The 26,365-nt window shown below is 36.2% G+C and overlaps 2 protein-coding genes across 5 annotated transcripts; one reads left to right on the top strand and one right to left on the bottom strand.

Annotated features, from left to right (window-relative positions):
• Positions 1-6,493: 6,493 nt before the first annotated feature.
• On the bottom strand, positions 6,494-8,759 carry LOC110020818 (pentatricopeptide repeat-containing protein At5g39680). The gene has a single exon (XM_020719074.1). It carries the CDS (start codon positions 8,676-8,678, stop codon positions 6,627-6,629), a length of 2,052 nt encoding a protein of 683 aa, XP_020574733.1. The 5' UTR covers positions 8,679-8,759; the 3' UTR covers positions 6,494-6,626.
• A 1,613-nt stretch (positions 8,760-10,372) lies between these two features.
• LOC110020658 (probable E3 ubiquitin-protein ligase RHB1A) lies at positions 10,373-16,710 on the top strand. Of its 4 annotated transcripts, XM_020718834.1 has the most exons (7): positions 10,377-10,826; positions 13,824-13,949; positions 15,168-15,213; positions 15,324-15,530; positions 15,743-15,852; positions 16,326-16,370; positions 16,461-16,709. In XM_020718834.1, exons 2-7 carry the CDS (start codon positions 13,890-13,892, stop codon positions 16,470-16,472), a joined length of 480 nt encoding a protein of 159 aa, XP_020574493.1. In that variant the 5' UTR covers positions 10,377-10,826; positions 13,824-13,889; the 3' UTR covers positions 16,473-16,709. The 4 variants fall into 4 exon arrangements, with proteins under 4 accessions (XP_020574494.1, XP_020574493.1, XP_020574492.1 ...); XM_020718835.1 differs by having other exon boundaries at positions 10,373-10,826; positions 15,177-15,213; positions 16,326-16,710; XM_020718833.1 differs by having other exon boundaries at positions 10,380-10,826; positions 13,831-13,949; positions 16,326-16,709.
• The last annotated feature ends 9,655 nt before the right edge of the window (positions 16,711-26,365 follow it).

Raw genomic sequence — 26,365 nt, 5'->3', positions numbered from 1 at the left:
CGAATCGCTGGCTTGTAGCTTGTTTTAATGAATCCTTTAGATGAAGGTGGATAGAATCAAATGATTTGGTGGGGAAAAAAAAATGTATAACCCTGATTTTTTATTATACTATGAACTTATTTTACGTTAATGTGCTGATGGTTTATTGACTGTTGATTAATCCTGGGGCCTGGTTTTGTGGCTGACAAAACTCAGCTCTTGCCTGAGTCTTCCATTTGCATGATCAACAGAACAATCAAAATTCTTTGGAAAGTTTACATACATGATACATATTACAAATTTTTTTTGTATTTACGTATCTAACACCCAAAATCTTTCTTCCTTGATACCTTCGTGCGTAAATCTATTCATGAGGTGTTTCTTATGAAAAAATAATGATTGTGGTTTTTTTAATATGATGTTAAAATTTTGGGCGTTATGTAAATATAAATATTTAGGTGTTAGAAGTATAAATGCATGACTTATTGGGTATGTTTGTAAATGGCAGATATTATTGTAGGGAAGTTTTACTTGAAATATTTTATTGGGCAGTGAAAAGCTTTGATATATTTTATTGAAGTTGGTATGGAGTTGGTCTCATCTTATTATTGGTTGGTAGAGTATTATTTTAATGTAATTATGTGGTGGGGGAAAAATTTTGCCTGTGATAGACGTACGCAGCGCTGCGTACGATATTGAAGTTATATCGAGGGTGTAAGGGGTTATATCTGTTGTATAATCCCTTGTAACCTTTTGTAATCTACGTATAACCTAAAATAACTTTCACGCTTCTGTTATTATAAATTAAGAATTTATTAGTAGGTTACAGGTAAGTTACAGAAGGTCACAGGGAGGTTATAAGGACTTATACCGCGGATATAACTCCCTTGTACCCTCGGTATAATATCGTTTGCAGCGCTACGTACGCGCACAAATTTTTTCCTAGAAACTAATTTGCTTGACCACAAAAATTATTGACATTCCGTTGAACAATTGTTTGTGCTATTGCTACATAATATGGCAGGACGGCTTTTTAACTCATTGATGTTCTTATTTTGACCGAGTCTTTCGGATTATTTTTTGACGTCTTGAATGTAGATTTAATACCTTCGGTGTCTGTAGAGGAATTTCGATTTAGTTTTAGACAATTTTGAAAAAAATGCTAGCTAAATTGTTAATAATTTTTTACAATAAATATGTATCTATTTTGGGTGGTGAAAGTTTTTCATTGAATGTCTTTTGGGGCACTTGCATCCCACCAGTCTTATATACATATATAACACCTAGATTTATTTTTTACATCTCTCTCAAATTTTATTTCATATCAGAAGTAACACTACTATAATTGTTTAAAAATTTATGATATGTTTTCGTGCATAACTGGTTTATATATATAAATTGAAGTTTAAATACATAAGAATTGAGTTGTAAGTATGTAAAACATTTATAAACTTTTTCTTCTTAGAAAATGGCTCTTTGTATTCTGATGGTATTCACGAGATTGTTTTCAAAACTACTCGAACTCTAACGGTCGAGAGGACTAGGGTAGGAGTTATACTAAATTTGCGAGCTCTAAGAGCTCAGCGTGTAACAAAACATGTCCTTGTAGAGTTCTTGAGCTAGAACAACGTGGGCGATGACAATCTCTAGATCTTATAAGTCTAACATCTTCCTAGAAGTGAGTAATGAAGCTTTTCAGACTCTTTGTGGGTTCTTATCAAATCTTCAGGAGAGCTTGAGAGTTTTTGAGCAACATTTATGTGCTAATGAATTGAGCTATTAACATACGCTTGAGCTCCTTGAAGGAAGTGATCACCTCTACTGACAAGTGATTCAATTAGCATAAAACTGATTTTTTTAACACAATAAATAATAAATGACACATTAAAGCATCATTTATTATGAGCGGGCAAACAACTGGCTCAAATGATGCTAGTTGATCGGTAGGGTAAGATCTTCCATTGTAAGATTTCATGGATGGAATATTAAATTTTCTCGGTGACCCGACTTCCACAATTTCTCATGAAAATGTGTCCTCTGTCGGTCTCCATTTTTTCTTCTTTTAGTATCTTCATCTGAATGATCAGGTCTCAGAGGTAAGTCTTCTCCTTCAGCCTAGGCTGCAACATGCTCTCCTTCTTTAGGATGTGAGGGAACCTTTCTTTTCACTCCTTGTTCAAGGGAAGGGGCATTAGCTCATCTTGGTCCAATTCTCCGCAAGATCCTGCACAAATTACTTAGCTTTGATAGATCTTGTTGACAAGCCACAAATCCTGACTATCTAATGTGAGTTCTACGCTCGTTTGAGAACAAGATATGAAAGCTTTTCTTGCGTCATGCACGACTTTAGAAACTTGTTCCCTTAGTTTGGATCTGTTGCATCGCAAACTTCATAGTACAATCCATTGTCCTCCTTCATCTCTCCTTATATAAAGATTTTTTTTCAGATTTTGAGTATGAACTCTAAGCTCACTGAACCTTTCAAGATGTTGAATCTTTTTAGAACGTAGGGTCTCATATCGTTTGTGAATACATACTTACTGATGAAAATCTTATTTTTGTTGAGGAAATGTTGAGAGAGAGAGAGACGTATGTGAGACCCATAAAAAATCTTAGAAGTTATCTATTGAATTTGAGTCTCTGGTAAGCCAGAATATTGGGCTCTTCGGAGGTTTTTTGAATTGCAGGGTTTTCTTGGAAAGAGAGAGAGATGACGAAAGAGACAGAAACATATGAAAAAGAGTCCCCCTTATCTCTTAGCTTGGCTTTTTTTTGCAGAATAAATTTTTTTTAAAAAAAATTATATTTAGCACTATATGACTCTCATTCATGGTGTCTTAGTGAAAAAATTGTGATGTGAAAGTCAAATGATGCTTTTATAGATGGATAGATCAACATCCTTGGTGATAATGGTGAGCATCTCCGTAGTTGTCTCTCTAGGCAGGCTAGGCTGCTCTTTATGGATGAAAGAGATAAGTTCAGCCACTTTAATAGATGGGCTCAGTTCAGCCACCTCTGTAGATAAGCTCGATTCAGTCTCATCGGCAAGTTGGGCTCAATTCATTCGGTGAGTTGACTTAGTAGTCATGTAAGAAGTCATGTACAGTTGTATTTGTGTATACAAAGTCATAGATCATCCAAGGCTAGATTAGTTTTCTATTTCAATAAATTTTTTGATCAAATACAAAAAACAATTGATTGTATCAAAGAATTCATTCTAACAAAAACGAATCCCAAAGCCTCTAATTGCTTGAATTAAGATTTTTTTTAATAAAGTTAGGGATTTGTTGAATTTTTTTACTCAATTTTAGTTGAAATTTGAAACTTCATGAGTCAAATTTAACGAGCTCAAGCCTTCTTAATCATTATGTCATCCAATAAAGTTTGAAATTTTCACTAAAAATAATCAAGCGAAACAATTATAATTAACATGGAAGTGATTCAGAGTGGAGAGTGCTCTTGAATTTATTAGAAATCCTAAAATTTTGCCTAATTATTAATGCCAACAGTCATCATTCGTTACTAACTCCTCCGCACTCATCTAATCACCATCGAGTGATTTTGACGATCTATTTAAAGGATTTCTCCCGACATGCAAAGCAACATCTGAGAAAATGGTAAACGGATGGATTGGTGTAATGCACTTTGCTAAAGTGGTTGAATACACATCTCTTAATCTTAGCCTTGTCAAACTAGACCTTTGTGGGGCTTTAGGCATTCCCCCTTCCTTGAAAGATAGCTGGTACGACATTGATAACATGAACCGGTCATGTTGGAGAAATTTACTCACTAGTACATTTGGTAGGTAATATTCCCTGTCATTGGGTGCAAGCTTTATAGGTCGTAAATTTTTTTTAGCTTCCTCACCTTGATCATTTCCTTGATCAGGTTATAAAGTCGTTACATTCTTTGGTGTCGTGTCCATGATTCGGATGATATGTGTAGTATTGTTTGGGATCACAAGCGTTAGTCCCTGCCTTCATGAAAAAGGGTTTCTTGAAGAAATCTTTATTCTGGATGACCTCCACAATTTTGACCATCGAAATTCTAGGAGGCGCGACTTAAGTAGGAGGAAATTGAAGCAACTCTTGACCTTACTTTGGCCTTCTCTTGACCATCCTATCATATTTGTTGCTTCGTTCTTGGTGAAAATGTTGGTTAAGAGCATTCCCAAACTTTTACTTCTTAAAAAGGCTCTTTGCATTCCAATGGTAGTCGCGAGACCGGTTTCAAAACTTTTTCTTAGGTTCAAACGAACGAGAGGGACCAGGGTAAGAGTTATACTCCCCCACAAATATAACTATTTGCGATCTCTAAAATCTTAGCCAATGTTTTTAGCTTAGGTAGAACAAGTGCATAACAGAACATATCCTTGCAGAGGTCTTGAGCCAGAGCAATGTAGGCGACGACAAGCTCTAGATCTTATAAGTCTAGCTTTTCTTGCTAGAATGGAGTAATGAAGCTTTTGAGGCTCATCGTCTTGGGAAAATTTTACATGCTAACGAATTGTGATACAAGCATACGATTGAACTCCTTGAAACAAATGATCACCCCTATTGACAAGTAGTTGAACGAGCATAAAATTGATTCTTTTAATGCCATAAAGAATAAATGACACATTAAAGCATAATTTATTTCAAGCGGGCAGACAACTAACTTTAATGAGGCTAGGTGGTCGGTAGGGTCAGATCTTCCGTTGTAAGATTCTATGGAAGAAATATTAAACTTTCTCGGTGCCCTGACTTCTTCATTTTCACTTGAAAATGTGTTCTCTTTCGGTGTCCATTTTTTTCTTCTCCTGGTTTCTTCATCTGAATGATTAGGACTCATGAGTAAGTCTTCTCCTCCTCCTCCTTTCTCCTTCAGTCTAGGCTACAACATGCTCTCCTTCCTCAAGATGCGGGGGAACCTTTCCTTTCACTCCTTGTTCAATGAACGGATCAAGAGCTCTTCTTGGTCCAACTCTCTATAGATCCTGCACAAGCTACTTATGCTTTGGTAGATCTTGTTGAGAAACCACAGATCCTGACGATCTAGTGTGAGTTATGGGCTCGGTTTGAGAACAGGATATCGAAGCTTTTCTTGCTTCATGCATTACTTTGAATAATTGATCCCTTAGTTTGGATCTACCGCATCACAAACTTCTTAGTGCAATTCATTGTCTTCCTTCATCTCTTCTTTTATGAAGATCTTTTTGCAGATTTTGAGTATGAACTCTATGCTCACTGAACCTTTCAAGATGTTGAATCTTTTTAGGACATATGATCTGATATTGTTTGTGAATATATATGAACTGGTGAAAATCTTGCTTTTGTGGACGAAATGTAGAAGAGAGAGAGAGAGAGAGAGAGAGAGAGAGAGAGAGATAGAGAGAGATGGCTGTGAGACCCATAAAAATCTCCGAAGTTATCTATTGAATTTGAGCCTTTGGTAAGCCAGAATATTGGGCTCGTCAGAGGTTTTTCGAGTTATAGGGCTTTCTTGGAAAAAAAAGTGAGTGATAACGAAAGACAAAAATCTGAGAAAAAAAGTCCCCCTTATCTCTTAGCCTGACTTTCCTTCTACACAAGAAAAAAAAATTGTCTTTGCTACTATATGACTCCCATTCACGGTGTCTTGATGAAAAAATTGTGATTTGAAAGCCGGATGGTCCTTCTAAAGTGGATAGACCCGCGTCATTGTTGGTAATGATGATCATATCCCATAGCTGTCTCTCTAGGCAGGTAGGCTGCCCCTTCATGGATGAAAGAGATGAGTTCAACCACTTCAATAGATGGGCTCAGTACAACCACCTCTGCAGGTGGGCTCAGTTCAGCCACTTCAACAAGTTGGGCTCGATTCGGCCAATTAGGTGAGTTGACTCAGTAATCATCTAAAAAGTCCTATGTACTTGTATTTGTGTATACAGAGTCGTAGATCTTCCAGGCTAGAATATATTTCTATTTCAATAAATTTTTTGATCAAATACATAAGACAATTGATGGTATCAAGAATACATTCTGACAAAAACGGATCTCAAAGCCCCAAATTGTTTGAATTATGATTTTTTTTGTAATAAAGTTATAAATTTGTTAATTTTTTTTACTAACTTTATGGTTGAAATTTGAAGCTTGATGAGATGAATTTAACGAGCTCAAGCCTTCTGAATCATAATGTCATCCAATAAACTTTGAAATTTTCACAAAAAAAAAAAAAAATCAAGCTAAAAATTATAAATACCATGGAAGTGATTCAGAGTGGAGAGTGCCCTTGAATTTATTAGAAATCCTAAAATTCTCCCAATTGATTAATGCTAACAATCATCATTCATTACTAACTCCTACGCACTCATCTAAGCATCATCAAGTAATTCTGGCGATCAACATTTTTTATTCCTTTTTGAGCAATCTAAAAACTCTTATCGGATACTCGAAGATTTTTCACTTTGTTTCTATGAGTTTTGGAGCAGATCATTCTTCATTATTTCTTCAACATTTTTCACTATTCATAAGCCAGTAACCCATGCTCTATAATTTAGCATCATCCTGTCAATTAACTTTTATAATCTTTACCATACATTATAAATTATTTCAATAATTCATTTTTGAATTCAAGGGACAAATTATCTTTCCTCGTTCGGCTTAAGCCAAGAAACCAAATCACCAATATCACCAGTAATCATCGCATGAACACAGTCCATCTTCAAAGCAGTGAAAACGATTAACGTCTCGGACCACCATCTTCCTATTCGTAGCCTTCGAAAACAGCTTTATAACAACATGGCAATCTTCACACATCCTAAGATTCTTAATAACATAAATTGGAGCTCCTAAAGACGTGCTTATAAGCCCAAAAACAACAGCCAACTTCTCACTATGAAACTTCAGATAGCATTCCTTATATTCTTCCTCCACATCATGCAGAAAACTCGCTGTGTTAGCAACATAACCCATCGCCTTTATCTCATCAAACAACTCATTCAACTTTCTGTGAATTTTATCTATCAATGGATGCTGATTGTCCTCTGAAGCAAACACATGCAGCTCGTTCCTGAACTGTATCCAGCTGACTCCAGGTTCCTTTTTTATGCATTTTTCTCTCATCAATTTTCTAATTTGCACAACTAAATCCCACCTATTTCCCTTCGCATACATATTGGACATCAAGATATAAGTGCCCACATCATTAGGATAAAGCTGAAAAATGAAGTCTGCGACTTTTCTACCAAGTCCAAACTTTTTATGTAATTGACAAGCGCTCAGCAGTGTTCTCCATGAAATTAAATCCCACTCAGAATTTGTAGTTCTCATGTATCTATCAGCCTCGTCCAAACGCCCTGCTCTGCACAAGAGCCCAACTATGCACGTATGGTGTTCCACCCCAGGAATTATCCCCAAATTTCTCATGAAATGATTGATATAATAGAATCCTTCGTCTACCAAACCCAGATGACCACAAGCTGACAAAACACCGATGAAAGTTATGTAAGTTGGAGCCACCTCTTCTGCCAGCATTTCATGGAAAGTCTCCAACGCTTTCCTCCCAAACCCGTTATGAGAGTAGCCATTAATCATACTGTTCCATGTAATGGTGTTCTTCAAAGTTAGATCTTTAAATATTTCCTGAGCGTCCTCAATGCTGCCACTTTTAGAGTACATGTTAATCAAAGCATTGCGAACGGTTAAGTGTGCTTTATATCCAGATTTTTCTGCATGAGCGTTCAGTGAACTACCATTGCTCAGCGCCGCCAGTCCTGCGCAAGCATTCAGTGCAACTGCGTAAGTTAGCTCGTTGGGCTGAGTGCCTTCCATTTGCATTTTTAGAAATAACTTCAAACTTTCCTCAAAGAATGAATTTTGAGTACAGGCAGCCATCATTGCCGTCCACGAGATCACATTTCGACTTGAAAGTTCATTAAAAGCTGACCGGGCAGCAAAAAAATCCCCACTTTTTCCATACATATCAACTATGGCGCTTCCAACGAATAAATTTTTCTCAAATCCTCTTCTTAAGATCTGACAGTGAGCTTGTAGGCCAAAAACTAAGTTTTTAAAATCGGCACAGAGGCCTAGAACTGCGACGTAGGTGATATGATCCCACTGGGATATCTCGCTCACCATCCTTATTAAAACGTCCATTGCTTCCTCCATCCGTCCATGCTCCAGGAAACTATTAATCATGGAATTGAGAGAGACGATGTCAGCTCCAGGCACAGACTGGAAGACTTTTTGAGCATCTTCCAGACCAGAGCAAGTTGAGTACATCTGGAGCAGCACATTTCTGACATATGAATGAAACAACAATCCGGACTTGAGGACATAAGCATGGCACTGCAGACCCATTTCGAAAGCTTGCATGTCGGAACAGGAAGAGAGGACCGTGGCCAAGATGAACTCATTGGGACGAGGCCACAAAAGACCGAAAGCCATGGTTTTAAACAAGGAAAGCACCTCGGATGGGCGTCCATCGTGGAAATAACCCGCCATCAGCGAGCTGAAGGATACTACATTTTTCTCAGGCATCATGTCGAACACTTGGCGGGCAGAAGAAAGGTGCCTGCATTTGGCGTAGAGATCGATGAGATAGTTGGACTCGATGATATCGCATAAGTTGGAGATGATTAATTTGGCGTGGATGGACTTCCCCAATCTCAAGTCCTTTGTTTTTGAGATTATTTTGAGAAGGCTAAGGTTGGTTTGGCTGGAAGCGAGCCTTCGCATGCTCTCCCTAAGATTATATAGGGAGAATCAAACCAGCCTTTTCCGATTCAAAAAAATGCTTTTTCAGTTCCATTTCGTGTCACAGTGGCTAGTAAAATCTGGCGGTCTAACTGAACAAATTTATACAAAATTTCTCAGGTGTCCGCGGAATATATGAGAAGACCGTGTCACGTACACAAAAGGTGATTAATGTGATTCATATTTTATCAAATCATATTATAAGCCATGTGATTTATATTAATTATCCGGGCATTTACATAAATACCACATAAGTTACGTATTTACATTTCTAATGCTTAAATTTTACTTTTTACCCCAAAATTTTCATATCACCTAAAAAATGTCATCATTTTAACTTTTAAAAATTAAAATATTCATTTGTGAAATTCTATCAACTGATTTCTAATCGGGTCTGTGTGTGTGTGTGTAAAAGAATGATTCAAGGCTATTAAGGGTCCCTTTGGAGCAGCTTATAAGTGCGGGAGCATTTTTTAAAACGTCGTTGTACCGTTTGAATAGAGCGTTTTGCGTTGTTATCCGAAAACGCGGTTCCATTTTTACACTAAACTCGGGCCGCGGGTCGAACCCTGCGGTTGACCCGCAGGCCGTATTTCAGGATAACGCACAAGTTGCCCCAAACACAACCTAAATGAGCCCTAACATGTGCTAAATATTTGAGTACAATACACTACACACGAAGGGATTCAAATCAGTGACCTGAGGGGACTTAGAACAAAAGAGTTTTGTTTTCATCCCATATATAGACAATTGAAAATTAACATATGGGTGGCTAAAGACTTAAAGAGTGACAAATCTTAATTAGGATTTCTAATTTAAATTCTTTTCTTGCCAAGCAAGGCATGGGCCTAATTAATAATTTTTGCAGTCTTTCGGGCGCCAATCCATATCTTGATTATGATTTGTGTGCTTTATTTTTTTATCAGATACAACTCCGGTTTTGGCTTCTAAACAAGTTTGTTTGTATCCATTCTCAAATTTACACCGTTAATTCCTTTTTCAGCTTATAATATATTAATAGGATGTGATTTAACATTAAGATCGCATCATCATGTATACGCATGGGTGTGGCTAACTACATTTGTCCGTTACTAGCTTAAAAAAAAGGGGAAAAAAATTGGGTACATAAGACGTACACAGAGCTGCGTATGTCTGTAACCTGCAAATAGGTTATAGAGAGAATTTTGGGAGGTTATAACCGCGTTATACCCCTTGTAACCTCTCTGTAACCTACTTGTATATGAAAACAGAAATGCGGAACTTATTAGAAGGTACATGTAGGTTACAGGAATGTTACAGGGAGTATAACGCGGTTATAACCTCTTAAAATCCTCCCTGTAACTTGTTTGTAGGTTACAGACGTACGCAACTCTGCGTACATAATTTTTGGATTTACAAGCATCACATAGTTCTCTGTATGTACATATCTAATATTAAAGTTTGATGTTTTCATTTTTAATATTTTAGGTTATAATTAACTCAAAAAATACATATGAAAATTATATTTTATCTTAGAAAAATTATTATAAGTTTTATTTTTAATGTGCTTCATAGAATATTTATCTGGAAAATTTACATTTATACCACTCAACTCCTATGTATTTACATATCCAACACCTAAATTTTAGTTTTTACATGGGTAACCTTTTACCTGCTCGAAATCCACGGCGGCGGCGCTTTGGAACATGTCTACATCCCAGCGGCTGCCACTTGCCATGCTCTCGCTCCGCTGTACCCTAACGTGCACCAAAGATACACCGAATCCATATATCCATTTTCTTTCTTATTACACGCAAGGAGTAACTTGTCCGAAGAGGCGCGCGGCGAATTTTGTTGCAGCTCTGAGTCTGATGTGTTGGTAAACGATCCCTGTCGTCCCGTCCGAGTTCGGATTTGCAATATCTGAAACGGAAGCTTTTAGTTGATCCCGTTTACCCTTTTCTCGTCTCTATTGATCGAGTATATATATGTGTCGCGCATTGCTTGTCCCCACCGGTTTCTTCTGTTTCTCTTCTTTCCCCGCTCTTTCTCTCCTACTTCATCCACCGATGATAGATAGAAGGTAGAGGCCGAGGTTCTGTAGCTTCTCCGGCGGCTGCTGAGTGAGAACCTGTTGGCGGTCTTTTCAAGGTGGTACTCCGATTTTCCATTATCTCTGCAATTTTTTTTTGCTTTGAATTCGGTCGTGTCTTTTGATTTTTTTTCTTTGTTCCGTGCGGATTTTGGTTATGGGTTTCTCGTTTTCTTGAATCGGTTTGTTGTGATCCCTATAGGATGGCCGTTTTGCTGAACTGGTAGGGTTGGTTGCTGCTGGTTTGGCTATATTTAGCCGTTGTTTGCTAGTTGATTATTTCGCGATTTTGTGAGCTATGATGTTCGCGAGATGTTTGTATTTTTGCAATATTAGTCATTCAATTCTTAGCCGTCACATTTTCAGTCATTGTCTATGTGTTTAGTTCCTCGGCTCCTGGAATGTCTTCTGGCTTTTATGAGCCTTGATCTAATTTTCATATTTAAGTGAGATATTGGCAGAGTTCTATCTGCAATCTATTGAAAAAAGTGCTTAAATTGTCTTCCGACTAATTGAAAGATTTACGTAAATCTCACGCAATTCTAATGTATTTACATGTGTATACTTAAATTTTTTCCATTCATGCCATATCTTACTGACGTATGAAAAGATGTATTTTACTTTTTATTGGTTTAAATGGGTATTTTTCATGTGGTATTAAAGATTTAGATGGCATAAATGTAAAAAAAATGAAGTTTAGTTGTTAGATGTATAAAGATATTGAAATTGGGTGGTATGTATGTAAATTCCCCATAAAATGATAAATTAATTCTTTGTTTTTTCTTATGAACTGAAAAAATTCTAACACTCTTTTAAAGGTAGGATTGTCTTAACCCCCAATTAAACGTCATGAATAATTTGCACTTTCTCTGCAAATAATCAAAGAATCATTTGGGCGCTTTTCTCCAATCTATTAACTATGCACAGTGATGAAATTATGATTTTATGTGAGAGAGGGCAAATTATATTGTCTTAAATTTTAAGGGGGCAAAATTGCAGCTGAAGAATTCTGGGGTATATTACATTGAAGTTATATCAAACTTTCCTCAAATTTAGGTGAGCAAACCCTCCCTGATTTCACTGATCGTGTATCTGCCCTCTTGCATGAAGTTCCTTTAAAAATGCATGTTCTTTTGTATGGCAGATCCTCGCCAATAATTGAAACAATATGAATTTAATAGATTCTGCTCATCTTTGTTTGTGGGATCTCTTTTGACAAATTGACAAAGCTTTTGCTTGTAGGAAGCTGTTAAATGGAGTAATATTTTGATATTGAAAAAAAAATGGCTATTTTGAATTTCTTTCTTTTGAAGGTTTGGTTGGAAAAATGGTTTTGTTGTGTTTGTGGAGCCAAAAGCACCCCGATAGTCCATGGCCTAAGCACCCATTGTTGGGCGCGGCTTCTTGAGAGGTCTCAACCATTGTTGGGCGTTGCTTCTTTTTTGCCCCCCTTATGAGGAGAAATATTTGCATATGAAATACACACACTGCTCTGCGTGTGTACTCCATTAATCCCACACCCCATAATAACCTATGAATAACATCAAAATAGAACCCACGAAGGTTACTGGAAGGTTATTGGGGTTATATGTTATTGAAATTAATACCTCAATAACCTCCCAATAACCCCCTAATAACTGCGAAACAGAGGTTATTGAGAGATTATTATGCACGCAGCTCTACGTGCGTAGTTCGTATGCAAATATTTCTCCCTTATGAGAACTTTTGCGACCGTGCTATGGGCGCAAATAGAGAATTTGGCTCTTTTACGCCGGCCTTGGGCGCTCAACGCCACTTTTATTGGGCGTGAGATTTTCTTACTCAAGAGCTTGGCATTTAGGTGCCAAGTTTGGGCGCCTAAGCGTCAGGAGCGGTTGGCTTTGGGAATTCTGATTTTAATGTTGATTCGAGCGGTGTAATTGTGCTTTCGTGTTTCTTTCTTCTAAATTCTTCAACGAGCATCCCGGTGAAGGTGAGGAGTGTCAAAGAGGTTGATTTTAGTGATTCAGCGTGATTTTCTTGCATCGAATCGGGGAGGGAAGATTGTGAAGTGAGTTCTATAAGTTTTTTTTTTGTGTGGAGAGAAAATTTGGATAAGTTTTATGCAAAATATTCTGAATTTCTTAGTGAAATTTTCTGGCGGTATGACTTCGTTGTTTTTTTTCCCCATTTTCGGGTTTTTTCACGTAAAATTCTCATTTGTTTTTTCCGGTTGCTTTGATTGTGCTTTTTGTTCAATTTTTGTTTCGATTTTCTCGAATTGGTGCAATCTTGTTCAAAAATTCTGCGGTATAGTTTAGTTTCTAATCGATCATAAGCCGGTAAAGTTTGGGAATTGTTCGCGAGAATTTCCTATCAGGTTTGTGCTGGTAAGAAGCTGTTGAATGGAAATAAATATTTTATTGAGCTGCCGCCTTTATTAAAAAAAGGCTTGACACCGGTTTTCTTATTCAGCCTCTTCTTTTAGCGATTATGATTCAGCCATTGATGAGATTTCTGGCTTAGAAACATTAAGAAATCAGTTTTAATGCACTCAATTTGCTTTGCATATTACTTAGCTTCTTAGTCCAGATTGCTTGTTATGAATTTATTTCTCAAACAAAAAATGTGCGGTGAATTCCATATCTAGGGACACACATATGTAGGCGTTCTAAAGTGCTTTTAACAATTTACTAAGGTTGTTGAAATGAAGTTGGTTTAGGATATCTGGTTTGTGTGAGATTTACGTTATCAAGAAATGATTTTAAGAGTATTATCTGTTGATAATCTCTATTAAAAATGATAGAAGGGGCCCGTTTTTAGATGGAGAAGTTAGCAGACTTGCTCTTTAAATACCGGATCAATGTTGTTACACCAACCTTTAACTCTATATGTTTCTTGTAATCTGCAACCTCTGAATTTTTTTAATGCTGTACTCATTGAATTTAGCCTTAGACAGTTGTTGCAGTATAAATTCACTGAATATAATTTAAATCATCAGCACTTGAAAATAATGAAAAGCATCTTTATCTAATCATCTAATCATCTAATCATTCTTATTTTCTCATTTCATGAAGCGTGCAGAAAATATTGTAGTTGCTGTGAGATGTCAAGTTCGATATAGTCAATCATATAAAAAGGAAATGGGTGGGTGTTGCTGCTCCTCAAGAACTGCGTCAGGCGGAATATCTGTTTACTACCAAGTAAGCAGCCTCTTAGCTTGCGCGATTATTGTAGACAGCAACATTTCAAGTTTTGCCAGTTCTTCTGATATTTTCTTCTTAATATCACAGGATACTTGAAAATTATATTTGCAATTTTAATATTTTTTTCCTTTTCGATATCTATGATTGTATCTTTTCTAAAACATAACATATGCATTTGAAGCTACGGAATTCTGTAGTTTATAATGATAAATTATCACTGAAAGAACTTATGTTTCCTTCATTCCAATATGTTTTAATTGCTTACAGTAGGAATTTTTATTATTTATTACTGTTATACTTTTTCATAATTGACAATATTCTTCTTTGTTGTATATCTTTGTTGTTCTCTTCTCTTGCTTGTATATAAGAACAATTAGTGACACATATGCTTATACTAAAAAGTTAATTAAGTAAAGATTTAGTTCTGTATAATTGTCTTTAATTTCAAATATGGTATCGAAGTTATGGTCTAGAATCCCCCCATCATCTGTAAATCCATTCCTGTTGATGCCATACTCGAATTTCTAATCTCAATTGTGCTGCTTTCACGGTTTCTTGCATCTACAAACTATTTGTGCTCTACCAACCCCTTCCTAAGTGAGACTCTCGTCTTGATCATGGACTGTTGAGGCACTTTTTCACTTCTCTTTCTCACAGATATGCACACCTATGCAATCCATCTTTCTTTTCCAATGGTGATTGTGTCATGATCTTCTTTTGTATGAATCTCATCGCCAACATTTTCAACTTATGTTATTATCTCTTTCACGAATGGGCCAATCCAACTCAAGTTAATACTTTTTATGCCACTTTGAGTTTGCGGGGAGTATTATCATATTGAAATCATTACATGTGCTAGCTATTAATACTAAGAATATGCTCTATTTGTTTTTTAATATTTTTTCATTATTAATAATATTTTTTTATTGTGTTTTTTTAACTCTATTTCTCATTGATGCTCTAAGAAGATAATTATTTAATGATTTTGCAATCTACATGGATATTTTTTTGCTTATTCAACACAACTTTGTGGCATGGTTAAATTATTTTTCTGATATCTCCATGTTTAGCATGCTCTATTTTGACATATTTCTAAAATATCATATACCATATTGGAGCATTGCGTTCAATTAGCTTTCATATATCTATCAGTCTCAGGATAGTTTCAGCACAATATTTGTGGTTCAATTAGATCTGATAGCTTATCTCTTCCAGTATCCACAGGATTTCGAGGACAATGAACCTCTGCCTTCCACTCATGGTACATCATCTGCTGTTCCGCTTTTTATTGTTGATTCAATTCGGGAGACTTGAGTACCCCTTATTCTTATAAAAATCCTAATGCTGTGCTGCTGCTTCTGAATTTCACAGACGCACAAATTAATGCTGGAAGCACTGAAAACTATGCAAGCAAAAATGAGCAGAGGCAGTCAGCAGATTCCTTATCAATGAGAGATAAAACTTTAGATTGGTGTGATGATTTGATAGACCCCAAGAATAAAGAAGAATTTTCACACATACACAGCCCCACAAGTTTTTCAACCGATGATGATGATGTTTGTCCCATTTGTCTTGAAGGTAGCATTTCTCCTTTCTTATCCAAATGTAATTTATTATATTGTTTTCGTTTTTTCATATCCAGAAGTTATGCTTTGTTGACAAAATGATTTCCTGGAGTGTCCTAAATATATATCAGTTCAATTATAACTTGTTTTAGCTTGTCATTAGTTGTATTGCTTTGCCAAAAATGGTCGGATTATTTGATAAAATTCATCTCATGTTTTATGCAGAGTATGATGATGAGAACCCTCGTATTTTTACAAAATGTAAACATCATTTTCACCTTTCGTGCATACTTGAATGGTTTGAGAGGAGCAATAAGTGCGCCGTATGTGATCAGGTATGAGAAAATAAGCCGTTGTGGTATGAGAAAATAAGAAATTGTTTTCCAAGCTGCTTAAAGTTTCTCTTTATCCTTTCGGCTTTTTTCTTATAAAAATTTAGTGTAACATGAAGACTTTGTGCTTGTTGCAAGTTTGGTATAAAAGAAATTCTTTTGCATCTCAATCCTTTTATATTGTTTGAGTTTAAAACAACATATGAAATTAGTTGCTTCGTATTTTCATGGGATTTAAGTTATTAGGATTTACTAAATCCTTTAAATCCGGATTTAGTAAGCCCTGAATCAATTAAGTCCCAATAGCTGTTAGGGAATTTATGCCTGAATTTAAAAGTCTGTTTAGTTTTGTTAGAATACACAAACATAATTAAAATTTAATTATTTCATTCCTATTATAGAAATTAATTAATTTTATATTATTAAAGTATTACAAATTCAACTTTATTTTAATTATTGCCTTGCAATTTATGCAGCTTATGGAGGTTGCAGATATGGATCTGTTTGACCGAACCATGCAGGTGAGGCCATTTGGATGAAATGATTTCTTACCTGATAGCCCATTACATGACCGAGTCTGAAAGCTTCATAAGCCTTGTTTAATGGTTTAGTTTGTTGGATGAACAAAGAAAACTTATTAGGCGAGGAGAACTTCTCTTTGAAATTCAGCAGAACTGATGGGTGGGCTTCTGAGCTCGAGCACCTCTTTAGCGTTGTTCCATGTTTTTTTCTACGGTCCACTTTATTTTGATTTTTGTTTATATTATGTACCGATTTTCTTTGAATAGAGTTCCTGATGTGCCAGTCATTCATTAATTTACAGATCTGCGAAATCTGATTATTTGGTTGTAAAATTCTTGTGTACTTAAGATTGCTGCCATTGTTGATAATGGTTTATTTTATTTATTTTATGTTGCAAGTTGAGAATATTAGTGGTGTCTCTATTGTATTTGTTATAATCCTAAGTTTACTTAACAGCTAATAGGATTTCACTTATATAGTTATTTGTATTCTTGTATTAAGTGGCTTTATGTAATAAACAGTAAATGTATATCTGTTCTTACTTTCCCGCATCCCGACTCTCTAGCTTGCACCTTTTAGCCCGCTCGGTCTCCTGCATTCAATTCTTTAGCCGGTTCTTGATTCTTTTTTAACATCCCATTTCTTGGGTTGATTTCTTCTGCCAATCCAACCTATGGATTGTGCAAACTCCTCCATAGTTACTAAAAATTTTCAACCTTTATCTCCACCAATTCGTTCAGCCCTGAAATTCCTCATGGGAAACATAAAAGTTTCATGGATAATTTTCTCATTTGGCACTCTCAAATCTTCAAATTATTCAAGGCTAATGGCTTCGAATCGTTTCTTGATAGATCTTCAATCTGCCCTCCCCCCTCTCAGGAACGACAACTTGGTCAACAATGCCCATTCTAGCTGGAAATTGATTGATCAAAATCTCGCAGCTAATCTCTACTCCACTATCTCTTCATCCCTCTTACTCGTGGTAAATCTTGGCACCACTACAGCAATTTGGAAGACCTTGTCAAAAAGATTCCAATCATCTAATCGATCTTGTGTCATACAACTCAAGAACGAGCTACATAACATCTCCATGAAACCAACTCCATCAATCAATATTTGACCGAAATCAAATCTTTATTGGATCAAATCGTCGTTGTCGACTTTCACGTTGATTCTGAAGATAGCATTGTTTAATATATATAAAAATAATGTAGTGTTTATGTAAATATTTTTTATTAAAATATTGGTTGACCAAGGCTACGGCTGTCAAAATAGTTCGTTGTTTGAGAACAGCGCGCATTTGGCTGTCCGTGTTCAATTCGTTCTTTAAACAAGAGGACAGAACACAAACATATTAATTTAGCTTGATATATGAATGAGCCCAACGATAAAAATGTTTGTTCGTTCATTTTTCAGCTCGATTTGGCTCAAAAGAATTAAAAAATTAATTAATTAAAATATTTATTTATGCATTTTTTATATTAATTATTCGTAATGTATTTAAGTATTATTAAATATTATTTGATTGCTGTAATTATAAAAAGTATAGAAAAAGTTTATATACACGTGTTGCATATGTAACCATATAAGAATCGGGTGACATCTATGTAAATGCTCATAGAAAGTTCTAGTCACATGGTGAAAAATTCTTCTCCCCCGCCGCTTTCCCGCAGATACACATATTAATACATACCAAATGTGCATAAAATTTTTTCATCGCCTGTCACATCCCCATGAGATTTCTCATTTCTATTTAGTCCCACATTGAGAGATAATTTTCATTACTACTATGGTTTTGTTTAAATACCAAAACCAATAGGGACTGTTAAGCCATCCTTAGGCCTGTGCCATTATGTCCTATATGTCTTAAAATAATTAAAATGTTATTACGAGCTCATACGAGTTCGGATTAGAAGCTCCTTTACGCCGATCAGTTAATTTCGACTTCATTTCAAACAATTGAAAAGCTAAAATTAAACAAATCGAATCAAATCAAAACATATATTTACGAATACATTGAAAATAGAAGTCTATGTTTCGCTTTCATCTCTATCTCTAACCAAGAAAAAAATATTATGAATATGAATTAGATGTGAATTGACAGTATTGGCATGATATTATCATAATATAAATATTAGCTTGTTAGAGCTCAAACAAGTCGTATAAAAAGGTTGGGTGCTATTTCTTTCTTCTTCGTGGCATAAGGAGGTTCGGCTTGTTGCTCGTGGCATAAGGAGGCTTGGATTCTTTATCAATGAGAGATAAAACCTTAGATTGGTGTGATGATTTGATAGAACCTAAGAATAAAGAAGAATTTTCACACATACACAGCCCCACAAGTCTCAACCGATGATAGTGATGTTTACCACATTTGTCTTGAAGGTAGCATTTCTTCTTTCTTATCCAAACGTAATTTATTATATTGTTTTCGTTTTTTCATATAGGAGGTTAAGTTTCGTTGACAAAATGATTTCATGGAGTGTCCTAAACATATATCAGTTCAATTATAACTTGTTTTATCTTGTCATTAGTTGTCTTGCTTTGCAGAAAATGGTCGGATTATTTGATAAAATTCATCTCACGTCTTATGCAGAGAATGATGATGAGAACCCTCGTATTTTTACAAAATATAAACATCATTTTCACCTTTCGTGCATACTTGAATGGTTCGAGAGGAGCAATAAGTGTGCCGTATGTGCCCAGGTATAAGAAAATAAGCCATTGTTTTCTAAACTGCTTAGATTTTCTCTTCATTCTTTCGAGTTTTTCCTTATAAAAATTAAGTGTAACATGAAGACTTTGTGCTTGTTGCAAGTTTGGAGTAAAAGAATTTTTTTTGCATTTGAATCCTTCTATATTGTTGAAGAAGTGTTAAAACAACATATGAAATTAGTTCCTTTGTATTTCCATCAATGTAATTTAGGGGCTGTTTGGCAACTTATGGGATTTAAGCTATTAGGATTTACTAAATCCTTCAAGTCCGCATTTAGTAAGCGCTGAAAGGATCAAGTCCCAATAACTTTTTGGGATTTTATGCAAGAATTTAAAAGTCTGTTTAGTTTTGTTAGAATGCACAAAACATAATTAAAATTTAATTATTTCATTTCTATTACATAAATTAATTAATTTTACAATATTAAATTATTACAAATTCAACGTTACTTTTCTTATTGCCTTGCAATTTATGCAGCTTATGGAGGTTGCAGATATGGATCTGTTTGACCGAACCTTGTAGGCGAGGCCATCCCATTACATGACCGAGTCTAAGCTTCATAAGTCCTGTTTAACGGTTTAGCTTGTTGGATGAACAAAGAAAACTTAGTGGGCGAAGAGAACTTCTCTTTGAAATTCAGCAGAAGTGATGGATGGGCTTCTGAGCTCGAGCCGCTCTTTAGAGTTATTCTATGTTTTTTCGACGGACCACTTTATTTTGATTTTTGTTTATATTATGTACCGATTTTCTTTGAATAGAGTTCCTGATGTGCCAGTCATTCATTAATTTACAGATCTGCGAAATCTGATTATTTGGTTGTAAAATTCTTGTGTACTTAAGATTACTGTCATTGTTGATAATGGTTTATTTTATTTATTTTAAGTTGCAAGTTGAGAAGATTAGTAGTGCCATTATTGTATTTGTTATAATCCTAAGTGTACTTAACAGCTAATAGGATTTCACCTATATATAGTCATTTCTATTCTTGTATTAAGTGGCTTTATGTAATAAACAGTAAATGTATTTCTCTGTTCTTTCTTTCCCACATTCTGACGCTCTGGTTCGCACTTTTTAGCTCGCTCGGTCTCCTGCATTCAATTCCTTAGCCGGTGCTTGAATCTTGTTTAATGTCCCATTTCTTGGGTTGATTTCTTCTACCAATCCAACCTATGGATTGTGCAAACTCCTCCGTAGATACTAAAAATTTTCAACCTTTATCTCCACCAATTCCTCCAGCTCTGAAATTCCTCATGGGGAACATCAAAAGTCTTGTTACAACCCAACTAATCACAGATAATTTTTCCATTTGGCACTCTCAATTCTACAAAATTTTCAAGTCTAAGGCTTCGAATTGTTTCTTGATGGATCTTCAATCTGCCCTCCCCCACTCAGGAATGACAATTTGGTCAACAATGCTCATTCTAGCTGGAAATTGATTGATCAAAATCTCGCAGCTAATCTCTACACCACTATCTCTTCATCCCTCTTACCTATGTCGGAGGATCTTTAAGCTCTTCTTTGCAGTGAGGAAATACACCTCAATGCTATGGAAGCTAAGGAACAAACTATAGCTCAGATAACATTTTTTTCCAACAAGGGTTGTGGTCGTACCAACGCCCATAAGAATGGTGGAAGATCGTCAACAACCTCCACCTCTACCGGTCACCAAAGATCTACTAATATATGTCAAATTTGAGGAAAGAAAGGCACTCCTGACTTCACATCGGTCCAACTTAGCCTATGTACCCAAATCTCACTCTCAACCACAAACTGCTCTTACTACTGACCTGAAATCGGATCTCTCCACAAATTGGATTCTTGATACAAGCGCTTCGTCACAAATGGGGCCCAACTGCAACAATATTCAACAACCACAATTATATAATGGCAATGAACATGTTGAAGTTGGCAACAGTGAGAGCCTTCCCATTTAGCACAGTGGTCAATAAATATTACTGACAACCCATCATAAGTTTCCTCTCAAGAGACTCTTACATATTCCCCATATTTCTCATAACTTGATATCTATCCATAACGTTGTTCTTGACAATAATTGCTCCATTCAATTTGACTCAATTGGTTATCAAATAAAGGACCCCAAAACAAACTAGGAACTTCTCACGAGCAGCTCCAAACACGAACTTTACCAGCTTTCGACACATGATCTATGTCGAAAATTGATCGGCATCGAAGGCTTAAGCATCCCCATGCTAAAGTCTCAAAGCTCATCTCACGACAAGCTAAGACTTTAAATATACGTGTTTTTGCTACTAAATATACCCAATGTGCTGCTAAAATGCATTGCTTGCTGTTACCAAGTTCATTAAATCGCAACAATAAACCTTTTCAATTGTTGCATAGTGATATATGGGGATCGGCTCTTATTCTCTCACTTTTTAGGTATAAATACTATTTTCTATTTGTAATGATTGTAATCGGTAATCTTGGTTAATACCTTTGGAAAATAAGTTCGAAGTTTATTCAAAATTTATATTTAATTGCATAAAATTATCAATAACCAATTCAACACCTCAATAAAAGTTCTTTGAACTGATGGGGGAGGAGAATTTACATCTCACATTTTCCAAACATACCTCTCTTCAGATGGGATACATCATCAAGTGAGTTGTCCTTACACTCCAAAGCAGAATAAAGTGGTAGAACAGAAGCACCGTCACATCATAGAATTGACTGTTGTGGTATATAAAATAAAATAGAAGAACGATCTTTGATAAAAGTGAAAATAGCACGAGAAAATTCACACCAGAAAATAATAACACAGCGGAATACACAGATTTATGTGGTTCGGCAAATTGCTTACGTCTACGGAGTTGCAAAGGATTTTACTACTTCAGGAATTTACACCAGTCGATCGTCTCGACTTACAAGAGCGAACTCTTTCACTCTGTTACTCTCTCTTCTTCTCTATTTGTTTTTTCTCTCTCTTCACCGAGATACATCGAAGAAGCTCTACACCGAGATACATCGAAGAAGATAAACTTACAAAAGAAAAAAACCTAATTTATCTTCTGCAACAAGCCATCAAGAAGAAGCCAAGGGAGAACAATATTCTTCTTTTTTCTTCTTCCTTCTACCGCAAGGAATCACTGCTTGCACTTCTTTTCCTCTATCCCCCGAGGAAACAGAAACTACCAAAGAAGAACACAAAAACCTCACTTAGAAATTGAAGGAGTCATATGATGCCTTTTATCACGAACAGGAAGCGGTAACTATCGAGCAGAGCGGGAGACACAACTCTTCACAAAACAACTGGATCGGTTCTAGGGAGTAGTTCGGCGAGAAGGCGGCGATTTTTGAAACTGGCAAAGCATCTTTGCTTTGCGTGTGTGCGGAAGCAGGCGAAGACGGGATCGTGAACCGGGCTCCACCCTTAACAATGACATGAGTTGTCTTACTCATAGCCAGATCACCTCTCAAATTTTGGACTGACACAGTACAAAAAAACCACATATCTAATCAATTGCATTTCGTCCGTCAACACAAAAAACATCTCACCTTTTATACTACTATATCATAAAGCTCCAAGTTATAAACATTTGTAAACTTTCGGGTCATGCAGGTATCCTTGGCAACACCCCATCATCACTAACAAGCTGCAGTCCATTGCTCCACTTCGTATAGTTTTTTGGCTAATCCACTCAACATAAAGGCTATCGTTGTTATAACCAAACAACCAATAAAATTATCATAGTCAGACACATTCCATTTGATGAATCATACTTCCCATTCAATCACCTACCTAACTCTAATCCCAACTCATATATACCACCCCTCATCCTCCTTCCTATCACATCAGTTGAAACCAGCACCACTACTGGACAGAAATTTTTCCCTGGCTTTGGAAACCAGACTCACACTGATCCTTCCACTCATTCACCGCAGTCCAATTATCAATAAAGAAATAGTGAATAAATTTTAGTCATTACCCTAACCGTACCCAACCAATTACAACATCCATACCACAACTTCTACCTGAGCCCGTACCTCCCACAACAAGCAGACCATTCAATCCCTTTTCCACCTATCTGATGCATATTAGGCTCAAAATAGGTAAGTGGAAACCAAAATTTTTTTTTTGACCTGCAGCACCATCTCACCGAAGTACCTAAACCGACTAGGTTTAGCCAAGCATTCAAGTTTATCAATGGAGAGAAGCTATGTCCTAAGAATTTTTAGTTCTCTGACAATATAACACCTAGGAATTAGTTCCTACACCTTCTAATTGCAAAGATATAGGATGCAAATGGACCTATAGAATCAAACCAAACACTCCAACGGGACCACTGTATCATACAAAGCACGTTTAGTACCTAAAGGATTCAATCAAGAATATGGAATTAATTACCTTGAGACGTTTAGTTTGGTAGCTAAAATGACTACCATTAGTATACTTGTGACAAAAGCCATGCGAAACAATTGGGACATTCTTCAAATTGATTTGTCAAACGCTTTTCTACATAGAAATTTTGAAGAAATTGTCCATATGTCTCAACCTCAGGGCTTCCACGATCAACAACATCCTCAACATTTCTGTTGCTTACAGAAAGAAATATAGGGCCCGAAACAGTCACCTCGCCAGCGGTATTCAACATTTTCGACATACCTTATTCAATAAAACTTTCACTTCAGCAAAGCAGATATGTCTCTACTCATATATCATAAGGATGAGATCCTCACTTTCTTTCTCATATATGTGGACGATGTATTAATAACAAGTAACAATCTGAACTTTATTCAAAATTTATTTCAAATCCTTCATAACAAATTTCAAATGAAGGAGATGGGGCAAGTAACAACATTCCTAGGCATTCAATTTCATAAGATCAAATCCGGCTATCATTTTAGCCAAACTTCATACACTCTAGAAGTATTAAATAAAGCCATAATGTAGAATTGTAAAGAGCTCCTTAACTCACTCTTCTAAGTCTACTAGCAATACAACTACACAAAACCATTTCTGGATATCACTTGTTGGCATTGATTTTTGATGTCACAAATACAGGTGCCCCTGTGATGTTGTGGGAGCATCCAACGCTCACACGCGCCCTCCTATAGCTCAAGAAATCCATTAAGACATTACCAGGAGCACTCCGTCTCCGGAGCGATCACCATTGATCCATGACACTTTCTCTGTTCCTGGGGCAAGTCGAACGATCATTTTGAGGCCTATGTGATATGTTCCCTTCATTAAGAGTTTTCTGTGTCATGAAATGCTCTTAACAGGCTCTTAGAGTTAAAAATGGCCCAAATGGGTCTAACATGACCACGCCCAAATCGGGTGTGGCCGCGCCTAACCCCTCCTCACAAGGGTTGAGGGGGTTGTCTTCAGTGTAGCCATGCCTGAAGATGGCGTGACTATGCCACACAATAGAGCCCATGGCGTAATTACGCTGTGGGATGGTGTGACCTTGCCAGACCTTCTATCAGTTGCACAAAGGATGTCTTCGGTGTAGTCACGTTTGAAGGCGACGTGACCACGCCGTAAGATAGTAAGCATGGCGTAATTACGTCAGAGTGGAATGACCATGCCAGAGCTCTGCGTGACCACGCTGGAGCTCGACGTGACCATGCCGGCCCACCCAAATTTCAAAATTTGGCCTAGTGGCTTTAGGGAGGCATGCCACCTTGAGCCAAATTTTTAGACCCTCTTTGGACTTGGGGAGATCTCCTTGGGATTATGAAAAGGCTAGGGGGATTGAACCTTTTTTGTGTGTTCTAAGTGCCCTTGATTAGCTATTTATTGCTTAATTAAGGGGCACTATGGGGATTATACATGGAGAGATTGGTTTACACTTTCTCTCTTCCTCATTTCATCCATCGCCTCTCATTTTCAGTATTGGCCTGAAGCTTAGAGAGCTTGGGAGAGCACAAGGGATAAATCCATCTTCTTCCTTAAGTAGTTTAGGGTTTTTTTTTTTAGCTTAGAGCCTGGAGCAAGGGAAAAGGAGGAAGACTCTTCATTTGGCTACAACAAATGCTATATGGATTCAAAGATTATTAGCTAAATTTCACCTATCTATGGACATTCCCACAGTTATTTTCTGTGACAACGCATTCGCTATTGCTATGGCCAACAATCCTATCTTCAATGCATGAACCAAGCACATAGAAATTGATCATCACTTCATTCGAGATCAAATTACAGCAAATATACTTACAATCTAGCATATAGCCACTCAAGATCAAATTGTGGACATCTTCATGTAAGCTTTATCAACATCTAATTTCCAACGATTTAGGAACAAACTTAACATCTATCCACTAGATGTTAAGTTTGAGGGGGACTATTAGTAGTGTCATTATTATATTGGTATAATCCTACATGTACTTAAAAGCTAATAGCATTTCACCTATATATAGTTATTTCTATTCTTGTATTAAGTGGCTTTATGTAATACATACTAAATGTATTTCTCCATCTCTTTTCTCTGCCCATCTTTGAATTCCATTAGAGAAGAAAATGAAATTCTTTGACGAAGTTGCTTTTGTCTTGAGACCCTTTATGGGTTTTAATGAATTGGATGTAAATGCAATGTGATTTGCTTTTGTTATATGAATGATGAGGCCCTATTTTGTTAGAGGCATTGGAGTGAAAGACAATGAAACAAGGGTTGAACAAAAATCTTAATTTCTTGATTGTTGCTTCATTATGGCCAATTAATTGTTGAGAATTCTATTCATTTTCATTATTTCCCTCAATTTAAAAGGATTTTCTACATATTAAAATTCATTTATATTTAATATTAAAGCCTGGTGGAGTTTGAACCCGCATTAATTAAGAAGAGATATTTACATTCATACCACCCAATTTCATTTGATTTACATTTTAATCACGTAAACTTTATATTTTACATTTATACCACCCGAAATATTGATATCACAAAGAAAAATACACCTTTTTTAACTTTTCAAACGTGGAATACTTTCAATGCATAAATAAGGTGGCAAGCACGTGTGAATACAAACCTGTGTAGATAAATACAAAGTAATTGAGAGATATGTATGTAAATTTTCCTAAATAATATCTTAGAATTTATTGTCATTGTATCTTTAATTTGAATCGGGTCTATAAACCTCATTGTCGATGAACTCCCGAATTTCTACCGTTACTTGGAGACGGTTGGGCTTCAAAATTTAAATTTCAAATTTTCACATAGAAATTATACCAACGGTCAGATATTCCATCTCCACCTGTCTCCCCTTTCCTAAAATAAGACACGGCTTCTCTATAAAATGGGTTTCGCATCTTTCCCTTCATTA

This window comes from Phalaenopsis equestris, unplaced genomic scaffold (assembly GCF_001263595.1).
Source record: "Phalaenopsis equestris unplaced genomic scaffold, ASM126359v1 Scaffold000107, whole genome shotgun sequence".
NCBI classification, from domain to species: domain Eukaryota; kingdom Viridiplantae; phylum Streptophyta; class Magnoliopsida; order Asparagales; family Orchidaceae; genus Phalaenopsis; species Phalaenopsis equestris.
The sequence above is the reverse complement of the archived record's forward strand: the minus strand, read 5'-3'. Positions and strand labels throughout refer to the sequence as shown.